General features: G+C 56.4%; 2 protein-coding genes across 2 annotated transcripts in view; both read left to right on the top strand.

The window, feature by feature from the left end:
• The window catches only part of PEX11A (peroxisomal biogenesis factor 11 alpha), a 5,707-nt gene extending 3,276 nt beyond the window's left edge, over positions 1 to 2,431 (top strand). Inside the window, exon 3 of the mRNA XM_081124320.1 lies at positions 983 to 2,431. Within this exon, the coding sequence (XP_080980446.1) occupies positions 983 to 1,554 (572 nt within the window). The 3' untranslated portion in view covers positions 1,555 to 2,431. The remainder of the gene's footprint in view (positions 1 to 982) is intronic.
• Positions 2,032 to 12,463, top strand: PLIN1 (perilipin 1). Its single transcript, XM_081124319.1, has 11 exons — positions 2,032 to 2,111; positions 4,174 to 4,225; positions 5,043 to 5,150; positions 5,827 to 5,885; positions 6,840 to 7,044; positions 8,528 to 8,610; positions 9,155 to 9,419; positions 9,700 to 9,872; positions 10,715 to 10,909; positions 11,217 to 11,462; positions 11,901 to 12,463. The coding sequence occupies exons 4-11, from the start codon at positions 5,841 to 5,843 to the stop codon at positions 12,210 to 12,212; spliced, it is 1,524 nt and encodes a 507-aa protein (XP_080980445.1). The 5' UTR covers positions 2,032 to 2,111; positions 4,174 to 4,225; positions 5,043 to 5,150; positions 5,827 to 5,840; the 3' UTR covers positions 12,213 to 12,463.
• The last annotated feature ends 1,491 nt before the right edge of the window (positions 12,464 to 13,954 follow it).

The raw sequence follows: 13,954 nt of genomic DNA, 5'->3' as shown, positions 1-13,954 counted from the left end.
GTGAGAAAACTAGTTTGGCGAGAGAAGACTTAAGTTGTCAAGCAGGGTGGGGTGAGCTTTTCTGGATGCTTTGAGGACCAAGAATAGAAGCTCTCAGATTCTTTAGCGTGTTGGAGCTCAGAGGTCCTTTAGAGGTCACCAGTCCTTCAAGTCCAGTTAGTGCAAGAGCCAGAACTGGAACCCAGGATTATTCATTCAATGCATATTTTGTTCTGCATTATTTTTGATAAAATAATACCAAACATTCTTCTGAGATTATAAGTTTCCTGAAGGCAGCTACTTCAGAGCATTTGCTGAGTCTAAGGTACAGTCCTTTAAGGAAAGTTTAGGACGGTAACTCATTCTGAGTATCTGACTGATCCATAAATATTTGGTTGATACATCTCTGATTAATTGAATTACATGCTCAGATAAGAACTTGCCTTGCAATGGTTGCTTTAATTCAACCAGGAGTCACATAAGACAATATTATTAGTTGTTGTGTCCACTAGATCCTACTACCTTCACTTCTTGTGTAGCCTTCTCGACAGTAGGAGCCAGGGGGGGTTTGGACCAGAGAAATGGCAAGTCGATAATGGTGTTGTTTTTTTTAAAGCAACCTTTTATCTGGAAAGCAAATAAAAGGGATCAGACTCTCCAAGAGAATGTTGCCTCTGGGGTCCACGTTACCATAGTAGCTTCTGTGTAAAGAGGTAGAGGCTGGTAGCAGTCAGGTGGAACAGTGCTGACATGTGTCATAGGCAGTGCTAAGCGTGCACTTGACAGGGGCAGTCAAGTCAAAGAGCCACTGTCTGTGCCTTCCAGGGTCATGTTAGGTGTCCCAAACATACTGTAAAGTCTTTTTCCTTTCCTGAGCAAGGTCTGAGCCTCAAGTGACAGTTTGTTGTTAAAGACTGGTGCTGGCCTACCCCCCGATGCAGGGACCCTGCATTCCTGTCGTAGTGGTTCAATAACCGGTTACTGTCATGGATTCTCCTTGCAGGGTTCAGACTGGGCAATGTGGTGCACGCCGTACAGGCCACTCAGCAGAGCATTCACGCCACGGACCTGGTGCCCCGCCTGTGTCTGACACTCGCCAACCTGAACCGTGTGGTTTACTTCATCTGCGACACCGTCCTCTGGGTGAGGAGCGTGGGACTTGCCTCTGGCATCAACAAAGAGAAATGGCGGGTGTTGGCTGCGCGCCATTACTACTACTCTCTCCTACTGAGCCTGGCCAGGGATCTGTATGAAATCTCCCTGCAGATGGAGCAGGTCGCACAGGACAGGGCAAAGAAGGAGACGTCACCATCCCAGGATCCTCTGGGGTACAATGTGGCTGATGAGGAAACGGAATGGCTCCAGTCCTTCCTCCTGCTCTTGTTCCGCTCTCTGAGGAAGCACCCTCCCCTGCTGCTGGACACGGTGAAGAACCTCTGTGACATCCTGAACCCTTTGGACCAGTTGGGGATCTACAAGTCCAACGCTGGCGTCATTGGACTCGGGGGTCTTGTGTCCTCTGTGGCCGGCATCATCACCGTGGCCTGGCCTCACCTGAAGCTGAAGATCCACTGAGGCCATTCCAGGCTGCAGGCTCAGACCCCTTGGTGGAATGGACATTTGTGTGGGGCACAGACCATGTCAGCCTGTGCTTGAAGGCTTGTTCACAAGAGCATTTAGCCGCCTGGTATGTGAGCAGAGGCTGGGCCAAGAATGGAGAGGGAAGACCATGAAGATTTGCATATGTTTTCTGGAGTGCTGCGGTGACTTCTGAATTTCTGAGTATTTTCCCTTCGTCTAGCATTCATTGAGCCTCTCATGCACATAGTAAGAGCTTAGTGTTTGCTGAATGAATAAAAATGGAAAGAAAACAAATCTTTAAAAGGCCCAACTAATATGTGAACACTAATATACAGTAACATTTGAGCTGCGTGCCTCACTGCTCTTGCACAACCACGGCAGGTCTGATTCCCAGCCCTCAGCTCAGGGCAGGCCCCTTCCTCCACAGAGGCCCATGGCAGGATGGGGCAGCTGGGCCTGTAGCCTGTGAAACTGCTCGCCCTGACATCACTGCACTCCTGTCCTGTCCTCTGTCTGGAAGTAGAACCAGAAACGCATCAGGAACCTCCAAGGTATATGTTGTGTCTTTAGGTGGTGCAGTGACTCAGCAGAAAGTCAGAAGCAGTAGAAGGAACTTGTAAAAGGAATGTGGACGTTCCCAGGGGGGACCTGTAGGTCACCTGCGACAGATGAGGGGACAGGTTTAAAAACGCTGAGGCCAGAGCCCCATTCCTCTGATTCTCAGTCCACTGTTCTTTCCATGACATTCCACCGTGTCCTGGTGGAGGGGGAGTGGAGACTGTCCAGAACCCTGTGCGGGAAGCCTCTTTGAGAACCTGTGTTGGTCAGTGGTTCCTCTTTTCTACAAAAATTAAAGCCATATTTAGACTTACCAGCTAGATTGTTTTATTTAAAGCCATATGACAATTTGGGCATTTCCACGTTAATTTTTATCAAAATTTATGCAGTTAAGTTTCATGAATATTCTGAACGTAGGAGGTTTGCAGTTTTCTATGACCAGTCAGACTTCATATGTGTAGGATGGCTGGGAGGTGTAGGGGCTGGTGAAGGGGACACTGGAATATTGAGTGGCGGCCGCTTACGCATGCCCCTGCTTCCTGTCTTGGGTGTAGGGTTCTTCTCTGTGATTACAGACCCTCTAACCTGCGGGAGGTGACGTAGAGAAGGGGGGCAACCTCAGCCCTGCCCATGAAGCTGTCGCGTTGAGTGGCAGAGAGAAGACGTATGCACTAAATAAATTTCCCCTAAATGCAGTTGAGCTTCTTGGAAACTAGACTCAGGTCCCCGACTCTGTTTTCAAAGTGATCAAAATACAGGATTTGACGAAGAACATTTTGGTAATTTGGAGAGAGATGTAAGCTACTAGATCAGGGCAAATAAGTCGTTTAAACAACTCTTTTTACCTTGTGCAGGTCCTGTACCATAATAGGTTAAGTACATCTGATTAAATTTCTAGACAAAATGGACTCGCGTTTCTGTGACTGTGTTCTGGGCCTGGAGGCGAGTTCCCAGGAAGGCGACGGGGAGGACCTTAAGCAGAGCTGGCACGGTGGGTGGGGTGAGCTGGTGCATGAGCTCTCCCCTGGAAGACCCCTGCTGAGGAGGAGGGCAGAGGGGGTTTAGACGTAGGACGCCTGGGTTGAAATAGGCCCCTGAGATCTCATCGAGGCTGCTACCCAGAGGGGGTCCTCTCAGCCCCACCAGTGGGGTTTTGGCTTCTGCCTGGAGGCATGTTTTGTGGTATCCGTGGTAGGACCTTTGTCCTTTCTGAGTTAGGGTGGGCCGTGGGAGTTTGGGGAATGTGCCACTTCTAGAATTTGTGAAAAGCTAGGATGCATGTGCCCCGGTACTTCCCTCTCCATGCATCTCTCTCCTTTTTAACTAACACCCCCCCCCCACCTCAAGCCTCCACATTCACGAGCAGTTCAAAAACCAAGACGTTCCTGATGGATGTACAAGCAGCCCATTCGCAACAGACCCCGTTCCCTGAGAACTTAACTCATTCAGCGTTTGAGAGCCTTGCTTAGTTTTGGGGTCCACTGTGCACAGATGACAAAGCCCCTGTGCTCCTGTGGTGCTGGTGGCGGTGGAGGGGGGTGGCAGGCAGATAGGGAGAAGGGAACTATGTCCTTGAAGCTGCTCATGGAAAGCAGACACTTCCCAAGGGACTCCCGGGCCTTTCACCTCGCTGACCTCTCACCCACATCCTGGCCTCGTGGCGCCGCGGCCAGAGGACCAGCTCTGTCAGCAGAGCTCCCAGGCACCGGGCCCTCTCCTCCCTCTGGCCCGCAGCCACCTCTCCAGAGGCTGCAAGCTGCCCTTTGGCCCAGGTTTGCTCTCCAGACACAGCCCCTTGGCTAATCCACCCTGAACTTCGCAGCGAGGGCAGAGGCCGCTCTAGCTACCTCCCCTCCTCTCCCTTGCTGCCTTTCATGTCTGAAGTCCAGTTGGACCCATAAGTATTAAACACATCAGATACTACTCCCTGCTGGACTCTCCCTCTCCTGACTCAGTCCCTGCTTTATTGTGTCATAGGTACAGGCTTGATGACCAAGGACTTATCGCGGAGCTCAGTTTCCCCCCACCCTCTGCCTCTCTCTCCATTGCCCACAGCGTACAACTCAGAGAGTCAACAATGGACACAGTTCTACCAACAACGAGGGAAGTGAGTGTTGTCTGCTCCTGCCCATTTTAACTGAAAGGCCCTTCTCAGTCGGTCTGGACACCATGGCTTACACCACAGTCCTCCCTCCATCCTTTGTGGGCAGGAACTGGACCTCGGGCCCAGCCTGACCTGTTGCTAAGGAAGGTGTGCGAGGCAACAGTTCTTGGTTGTTGACCAGTAGCAGGATCTTGGTCAGTGCTCGCTTTTCCAGACTCGACCACATCCAGCTGGCTCTCCAGTGGCATATTCTGGTGGCAGCTTAGGCCAGGTGGAGTTCAGTAAGCTTCCTTGAAGTCTAAGAATTGACAGGATTGAAATTGCCCCCTCCAAGGCTAGACTGGCAGGGAGCCGACCCAAGCTCTGGCTCTCTCCCTCACCGAGCAGCCTCTCCTCGTAACCAGAGGGGCACATCCAGGTGAACTCTGGTTCCTGTGTGGGATTAGCTATCACTGTTCAAAATCCGCTCCTGACAGTACATGAGGGAAGGGGGAAAATGGGTTGAAAACAGCCCCAAAGGACCCTCTGAAAGAGGAGCCAAAGGTTATAGAGCTTCCGAGTTTAGTGGTATATATCCCAGCACCTTCCTTCTAGAAAACAGGGTTTTGAGAACTGGGGGCCAGAAACACGCTATAGAACCAATATTTCATGGTTCTGGAATAATGACTCCTCTGAGCCTGAATCCCCTTCAGCTCTGCCATCTACCTCCCTCCCAGTTGGCTCAGTCTTCCAGAAGTTGGGATATGCCCGGGGGACCCTGGGTCAAATAACCATGACAATCGACTGACTAAGCTTTCTCTTCTCCTCTGCCCTCCTCTAGCTGGGAGGTGTTCATAGCATTGCCCAAGACTCCTCGGAGCAGCTGGGATCGTTTCTGCCAGAGGAGACACTCTGCAGCCCGGGCTCTGGGACGGAGGCATCAGCTAGAGTGAGTGCGGGGGTCCTGGGACACCTGCCTTACCTGGTTGGTTTCTGAGAGAGAAAGGAAAAGACGTTGAGGGTCAGGGTCTCCTGGGAATTTTTACTATGGACAAAGAGACCGGCAAGAGTGCAGAGTCGATAGTCTGGGGCCGCTCGCTTTTCCAGAGCACAGCCGGAATAGCTGGTTTTAAGAGGGACTGCTTTCTCGCTCAGTTGAGCATAGAAGGAAGTACTGGCAGAGATGCTTGCTTAAAAGGAGGAATTAATGCAGAACTTTATCTTTTTAAAAAATATATATATGTTTTTATTGATTTTAGAGAGAGAGGAAGGGAGAGGGAGAGATAGAACATCAATGATGAGGGAGTCATTGATCAGCTGCCTCCTCACACCCCCTACCAGGGGATTGAGCCCGCAACCCAGGCATGTGCCCTGCCCGGGAATCTAACCAGCGCCCTTTCGGTGTACAGGACGATGCCCAACCAACTGAGCCACACCGGCCAGGGCCAGAGCTTTTTCATTCAAAGAAAAAAAAGACTAAACCTGAAACCTAGCCTAATGCCTCCTGTTCCAGGCACTGAGCTCCCAGGCAGCCTGGGCCCGTTTGGAGGCCACGAGGGGTAGAGACTGGCCCTGTGCGTCTGAGGCTGAGGTTTGCTCACTGGCCGGGGCCTTCTGCTTTGCAGCTTGAGGAGCTACGATGGCAGTTAACAAGGGCCCCGCCTTGCCGGATGGAGACTGCCCTGTAAGTAATGTGGGTGTAAGTGAGGTGGGAGAGGGCATGGGCCGAGGAAGCAGCCGGGAGGGGAGGCTCGGGGCCTGGAGCAGGACATGTCTAGAGGACACTAAAGTTCATTCACCGTTAGGTCTTAGTTACTCTCACCCTCACTGTTTTGCAGGGGACTTTTAGAGGACCTGGTGGGGTGGGTGGGGGGAGGAAGATGCCTGTTAAAAACTAAGGCCTTTGGAAAGGACTGGAATGCCGCCGGCTGGGAGGGAGAGGAGACAGGAGCTGCTGTATTCCAAACCCAGGTGCAGAGCCGCTGTGTGCTGCGACCCAGGCTGTTCGTGGCGTGGTGCGGGACAGTGGCGCCTCGCAGGCACACAGCGCTCTGCCTGCACTACTGCACGCGGGGCGGGTGAGGGGCAGCGTGTCCAGTGCTGTGTGTCGGCCCGGTTTCCATGGGACCTGGATGGTTTGACATGTTGGATGTCCCTGATAACCTCCCGACAAGGCCCCTCTGGTTTAGACGCGGTTCCAACTGTGAACCCGCACAACACTCACCCTGTCCCACGTTAGCTTTAACCGCCCTTTGCCCTGGGAATCTGACAGCAGGTGCATGGGGGGCATCCCAGGCCGTGGGGCCAGCATGACAGGCGGGACCAGAGAAATGTTTACATAAAGTCTCCAAACTAATATGGACAGAAACTCTGTATCAGCCGGCGTAAGTGGGGTGGGCTGGAGCCTGGGGGACAGCAGCAGCCTCGGCAGCCCTGCAGAGCTGGGTTGTGACCAGAGGAGCCCGCAGGCTGGCTCCTGTTTCTCTGGGGGAAGTCCAGAGACCACTGAGGCCTGGCTTCCTCCTAGGTCCCTTGGACCCAGGCTGGCCCCACCAGTGGGCTCTGTGGCCATGGGGCAGCCTTCCGGGGGGCTGGGAGAGGAAGGTGGGACAACTCAAACACCTTCATCCCCTGCCAGGAGCAGGAGAACGTGCTGCAGCGGGTCCTGCAGCTGCCCGTGGTGAGTGGCACCTGCGAGTGCGTCCAGAAGACCTACACCAGCACCAAGGAGGCCCACCCGTTGGTGGCCTCTGTGTGCAATGCCTACGAGAAGGGCGTGCAGGGCGCCAGCAGCCTGGCCGCCTGGAGCATGGAGCCGGTGGTCCGCAGGCTGTCCACGCAGTGTGAGTCCTTGTGGCCATCGGAGGTCGCCGCCTGTTCCATGTGCTCACTGCCTGCCTGCCAGCTCGTGTGTCCACCTGTCAGTCTGTCTGATCATCTGATAGCTTGCTTGTCTGCTTACGTGCCTGTCTGACTCCTTGCAGTCTTCTCATCTGCAGATATGGCCGATGGAACTCTAGAGACGCAGATGTAGATGTAGATCTGCTCTCACCTGTAGATGCCCAGCTGGTATCTTGCAAGATAACGGGTGGGCAGGAGGGATGGGCAGAGCTGTGTGCACAATGCAGGGAGTGGGGCCCATGGCAGGTCAGACGCCCACTTCAGCTCCCAACCCATCTGCACGAAGCAGCAGAGTCCGGCACAGAGGCAGGGGCAGCAGGCAACAGGGCTGAGGGAATGGAGGGCCAGGGATGCCCTCTGGGCCCAGCGGCAGATGGTACCAGCTCGTGACAGGCAGGGGCAGCAGAGAGCTATCAGCCAGGGCCCTGGAGGGGCAGGAGAATCCTTCCTGCAGGCTTTTCAGACCTGCCCCTATCAAATTGTTCTGCCCCCATTTGAAAACGTGGTCTCCAAGGCCCAGCTCTGAACAGGGTTGAGGGAGATTCCAGCAGCACCAAGAGTCCAGGGCTTTCCACCATCCTGATTAGAGAGTCATGGGGGTCTGAGGAGTCCGCACAGCCAACAGGAGAGGACAGGTGTGAGGGGGGCACAGGCCCTGGGCCGCCTCCCTGCCTACACGCCCCTCAGATATTTTCCGGGTCTCTTTTTGCCCAATTAGAAGATGGCCACGTCATCTGGGCTCTACTAAAACCTTTGTGAAGAAAACTAAGATACCTGGAGATATATATATATATATATATATATAGGAAAGAGTATATATAAATAGCCTCTAAAACTAATCCCCAGGATCACGGCTGCAGAGCTTGTCCCCACAGCCCCTGGGCACCTCTTCTTTCTCTGCCCTGTGAACCTCTGCCCAGTGTTGACCATCCTCACTCCTGGAGGGTAAAGGAAATGCCATGGACGGTCCAGGGCCTGTGCTGGCTGTGGCTGGGAGTCTGTCACCACTGGAACTGGTCCCACGGCGGCCCAGCCCAGGGCCCTGCTGCCCCTCCTCTCCCACCTCTGCTCCACCTTGTGTTTGTTGCTGATACACATAGCTTCTGTCACTTTCTCCAGGCACCGTTAATCCACACTTGACAGCGAGGTAGGCAGGCTGTGACTCACCTGGAGCCACACACTGTAGATGTGGTCCCGGGGCTGGGTGCAGGTCTGCCTGAGTCCAGTTCCCACACAAATGGCAGAAGCCAGCCTGGTCTCCAGCAGTCCCAGCAGACGGGGCTGGAGGTGGCCTTGGGCCTCAGGCTCGTGATGCTCCGGAGAAAGCAGGGCTGGGGGGTCTGAGGGCTCCGGGGGCCTTCCTCGGCACTGCTGGGTTCTCGCAGTGTGGGGAGGGCTCACCCCACCATGGCCCTTCGCTTCCAGTCACAGCTGCCAATGAGCTGGCCTGCCGGGGCCTGGACCACCTGGAGGAGAAGATCCCAGCCCTGCAGTACCCTCCTGAAAAGGTGAGCCCTCTCTTCTTTCACACCCTGTGGTCTCTGCCTCTTGGGAGGGGAGGGTGCGGGCTGTGGATGCTGTGGCCCGGGGTCTTTCGTTTCTGGGGCGAGCGCTCTCCGGGCCTGGTGGCAGCTGCCTGCCCCTTAGGCCACACAGCATGCTTTTCCCGCTCCCTGTGGAGCCAAATGAAGGCAGGCTTGTGGCACCAGCAGGTACCAGATGGGCCCCCCATTCCTGACACCCCCTCCTTGAGACACCCTGTGGGCCTGTGTGGTACCAAGTGGTGACTGTAGGCACCTGAGATCCTGGTCACACTTGTAGACCCCAGGACTGCAGTCCCATGTCCTCAAGATCCAACCCTTTATGGGACCATGAACCCATAAAAAGTCACTTCACCTGGATACATGGTCATTGGGTGTTTGCTGTGGTAACAGCAGGTCAGGTGCTTTTGGGGAGTAAGTCTCTGACCTTGTCCATTAATCCAGGTGCCCAGATATTGGTGCCAGTCCCCCTGGCCTTTAAACGTGTCTGACCCTCCCCCCACTCCCCCAGATTGCCTCGGAGCTGAAGGGCACCATCTCCACCCGCCTGCGCAGCGCCCGGAACAGCATCAGTGTGCCCATCGCCAGTACTTCCGACAAGGTCCTGGGGGCTGCTCTGGCCAGCTGCGAGCTCGCCTGGGGGGTGGCCAAAGACACTGCCGAGTATGCTGCCAACACCCGAGCCGGCCGGCTGGCCTCTGGAGGGGCCGACCTGGCCCTGGGTGGTGTGGAGAAGGTGGTTGAGTACCTCCTCCCTCCAGACAAGGAAGAGTCAGGTATATGCCCGTAGGGGCTGCTGGACCCACCCTGGGGAGCAAGTGGGCCCCTGGGAATTAGCAAAATGGGTGAGGGCTCATCCAGCCACTGCTCGGGAGCAGGGGGATCCAGGGGGTTTTCAGACGCACCCGTCCTCACTCAGCCCCTCTCCCCATTTGTAAGTAGGGAATCACCATGAGCCCGGTGGAGCTGGGGCAACAGCTCTCCAGCCCTAGACACAGCCCAGTTTCCCTGCTCCTCTGACCTGCTCTCCCTCCTCTCCCCCCAACTTCAACCCAGCCCCTGCTCCAGGATGCCAGCAGGCCCAGAAATCCCCCGAGACCAAGCCAAGCCTTGTGAGCAGGGTTGGGAGCCTGGCCAACACCCTCTCTCGACACACGCTCCAGACCACAGCGCAGGTGCTGAAGCAGGGCCACGCCCTGGCCATGTGGATCCCGGGTGTGGCACCCCTGGTGAGTGCCCTGAGCTCAGGCTGAACCCCAGCCTGGGCTGGGACTTCAGGTCTGAGGACAAGAGGACTCGCAGGGCCAGTCTTCCAGGCTGCAGGGGGAGAAAGTCCAGGATGTGAGCTGAGGGCAGGCCTGCCTTGCCAGGGTGGTCCTCCCCCCCCCATTTCTGTCTCTCCCATTCTCCCACTGGGTCTCATCCTTCTTCATTTCCCCAGTTGGGCCTCTCGCTGGGGGACCTCCTACCTGTCAGGGAGCAGAGACCCCCTCCCCAGCTGCTGTCCAGCACTAGGGAGTGTCACCTGGAAATAAACAAGGCATGAATCCATTCTGGGGAGAGACCCCCAGCTGGACAGTGTCCCTAATTGCCTCCAAGTTTCCAGTTTCCCTTCTGGAGGCTTCTAAGTTGCATCCCTCTGCACTGGAGGTAGAGCTGCCTGTCCCAGGCTCAGGGAGGGGTGCCTTCTCTCCTCCCTTGTCTCTGTGTATTTCAGCAGAGAGGGGCGGGATTTTTTCATAAGGAACTTTAGTAAGAAACTAAGGCCAGTGTTAGAGCGTGAAGGTCAGCAACACGTTTCAGCCATCGTCAGGCCAGAAGGTGGTCACCGTTGGGGTACTGACGGCCCGGCACAGGCGGCTCTTGCATGGTTGAAAGTGGTCTCGGTCTTGACCTGTGCTGGTTACTCAGGTGTGTGCACTTGGTGTCACTTGCCACTCGTTCAATGAGGAGTTTCAAGCACAGTCCACTGGGGCTAGGCCCTGTCCCCCCACCCCTGGCCCTGGGGCTGAGGCTGAGGCACTTTGGCTGCTGGGCCGTAAAGCCAGAGGCCACCTCCTTGGCTCCTCAGAACAGCCTGGCCCAGTGGAGTGCGTCAGCGGCCATGCAGGTGGTGTCCCGGCGGCGGGAGAGCGAGGTGCGGGTGCCCTGGCTGCACAACCTGGCCACCGCCTACGAGGAAGCCCAGGATGACCAGACAGACAGCGAGGCAGAGGAGACCAAGGAAGACGAACAGGAGGAGGAGGCTGCGGAGCAGTTCAGCGAGGTGAGAGCCCAGCTGACCGCGTCCCACAGCCCAGAGGTCAGGAGCAGAGGCCCGGCCAACAGCACTGCACGCCATTGTCTCAGCTGACCCTCACACCAGCCATCACGTAGACAGGGCAGAGACTGTTGTCCCCACTGCAGAAGACGAGACAGGTTCAGAGAGGGGGAGTGACCTGCCCAAGGCCATACAGCTAGCAGCAGAGCCAGGTGCCCACGCTCTTTCCCCTCTAGGTCTGGGGATGGAGGGGAGGGAAAAGGAGGGGCCAGGGAATTGCTGCAGGAGGCGCTGACCTTGCTCTGGCCCCCAGGTAGCAGCCCCGCCCCGCCCGCAGGGCATCCTGGGCAGCACGGTGCACACCCTGCAGAAGGCTGTCTGGGGCACCATCTCGGCTGTGCTGTGGGCACCTAAAGCTGTGCTGGGCACTGCAGGGAGGGTGCTGCACCTCACACCGGCCCCTGCCATCTCCTCGACCAAGGGGAGGGCCATGTCCCTGTCAGAAGCCCTGAAGGGGGTCACAGACAACGTGGTGGACACAGTGGTGAACTATGTGCCGGTGAGTGTCCGCCCCCCTCCTCCTCCCCTGGGGCCTGGACAGGTCAGAAAGCGGATTCCCTGCGGGGCTGCCGCTGTCCCCATCTCCTGGGGATCCTGTGATCCTCAGGGCTGGGGAGCAGGCTGATCTGCTGAGGCCTTGGCTGGGGCAGTGTGGGGGCTGCTCTTAGCCCACAGCTTAGGCCCCAGGACGGGTCAGGTAGCCACTGAGCTCCCGCTGAAAGACCCCTGAAGGAGGCACCAGGGGTCCAGAATCTTTTTGGGAGGGCCGGCCTTGCCTTGGGCTTTGGACTCCCGTCTCCCCTGCGCGCCCCATCCCCCTGTGCCAGAGGCCCTGTGCCCTGCTAATGGCTGCTCCCGGGAGGCGGGGACTCGGGGGTGGTGGGCGGGAGGCTCAAGGCAGACGAAACCCGGCCCTGAAGGGCTGCCTGGCCCTCAGCTCCCCAGGTTGTCACTGATGGAGCCCGAGAGCGAGTTCCAGAACATCGAGACCGAGCGCAGGGCGTCTGCAGCGCCGCCAGCCGGCCTGGAGGCCACGTCGCGCTGGGCGCAGCACCGAGGCAGCCTGCGCAGCATGAGGGGGCCAGGCCTGGAGGACCGAGGGGACCTGCCCGCCGCGCTGCGCTCGTCTTTCCCGGGCGGGCCCCGCGAGAAGCCGGCGCGCAGGGTCAGCGACAGCTTCTTCCGGCCCAGCGTCATGGAGCCCATCCTGGGCCGCGCGCAGTACAGCCAGCTGCGCAAGAAGAGCTGAGCGCCCAGCGCCCGGTGCGCTGCCCAGCGCCGCGCCCAGGGAGCCAGGGCCTGTGGCGCCAGCAAGTAAGAAGCTACGCGTCCGAGAGAGTTGACTTCGTCAGAGTAGCCCCCTGGGCACCCTGAGCCTCGCACGTCATCTTTTGAGAATCTTTTTGGGGCTAAGCCTACAGCCAATTTTTAAGAAAAATAAGAGCAGCACCCTGCTTTGATTGTCCCGTGTTTTTTTTAACTAAAAGATTAATTGCTTGACTTGATGCCTCACTTCTTTAATCAGACTTGTGGCCAAGTGACATTTGACTGTTTCCAAGGTTTAGATCCACCCTCGTAGACAAATACTTGCCACCAAAGAGTTACGTGTTGCTAACCTGAAGGTCCCACCGAGCAGGAGTTGTGGACACATTTTTAAGCTCAGAGGTCCCTGAGTGTGCAGCTTCTCGGGGGGCTACTTTGAAGGAACAGCCGTCGGGTGTAAAAGCTCTCTCATGTTTATGTGAAATACCGGCGTCACTTTGTGCGTACCCAGTACCGCGCGTCTTCACCGGCTGGGTCCCGGCCGTGCTCATAGCGCCACCTCCCGGCTCAGCACATCCATTGGCACCCTTCCTGCCTCACCTCCACCTGTGCCTTCAGCTGCCTTTCAACCCTTTGGAAAGCTGGCATCCTAGTGTGTGCCCTAGAAAGTCTACACTACTTAGAGCACCCCAAGCTCTATTTTTGAAAATGCTAATATTCAGTAGATCTCAGAAATGTATACCTATAATTTAAAGTTCAAACACTGCAAGAGGGTGCGTGTCTTCCCCCTTGAGGTCCCGGTTCCCCTTCACCCAAACAACCAGGGTGCCAGTCTCCTGTGCAGGGGTCCAGCTCCAGGCTGTGCATGTGCACACGTGCGTGCAGGTACTTCCCACTCGGCCCTCACAGCGCACCTTAGGCACCCAGAGTCCTCGCTCCTTTCAGTGGCCACCTAACAAGTGCCTCATCATGTAACTGAGTTGACCAGTGCCCCAACCAGGGGCTCTTTTTTTTTTTTTTTTTGCTACTGCAAACAGTACCACAATAAATGTCCTTACACAGAACGGCTCGTGTACGTGTGTGGATATATCCATGGGGTGACCTTATCACTTGGAACTGTCACTTGATGGGCGTAAGCGTATCTGCGTCTAAATCGTCAGGTAAAGCCGAGCAGGCTTCCAAACAGGGCTGTGTCCTTACGATGTCCGTCTGCAGCGGCACCTCTGCCTTTCTATCCGAAGGTGATGGCAGAGAAGGGGAGAGGCCAGGCCCGCTGTCCCATTGCCGCTGTCAGCCTGCCCCGGGGCCCCTCCCTCTGGTCCCTCTGCTAGCTGAGGTGACACATGACCACCTGGTTCAAGCCGCCTGGCCTTGTGAGTTCTGTCCCTCCAGGGTGAGGGTTTCCTCCCACGGAGGCAGCCAGAGTCCTGGCCATTTTGACAGCCTTCCTGTAGAAATCGCCCGTAGACACCACGAGATCACACTGTTGACATCAGAGTCCGGTTTTCATTAAGACTTTTTCAGCGGCAGATACGTTTCTGGATTTTCATTAAAATTCAACCCCATCCATTGGAGGTCACAGAAGGGAAGCTGAGCTTGGAGGGGGCGCGGGGAGTGCAGAGAGGGGGGGGGCGATGCCCTGGCGGGAGGGGGGAGGGAAGGTTCGCACCCTAAAAAAACGAAGGAACCGACCAGCACAGAGGAGCCCCCCTGCATCCGCGTTCCCAG

Source organism: Miniopterus schreibersii (assembly GCF_964146895.1).
Source record: "Miniopterus schreibersii genome assembly, chromosome: 22".
NCBI classification, from domain to species: Eukaryota; Metazoa; Chordata; class Mammalia; order Chiroptera; family Miniopteridae; genus Miniopterus; species Miniopterus schreibersii.
Note: the sequence above shows the minus strand (reverse complement) of the source record. Positions and strands in the feature narration are given on the sequence as shown.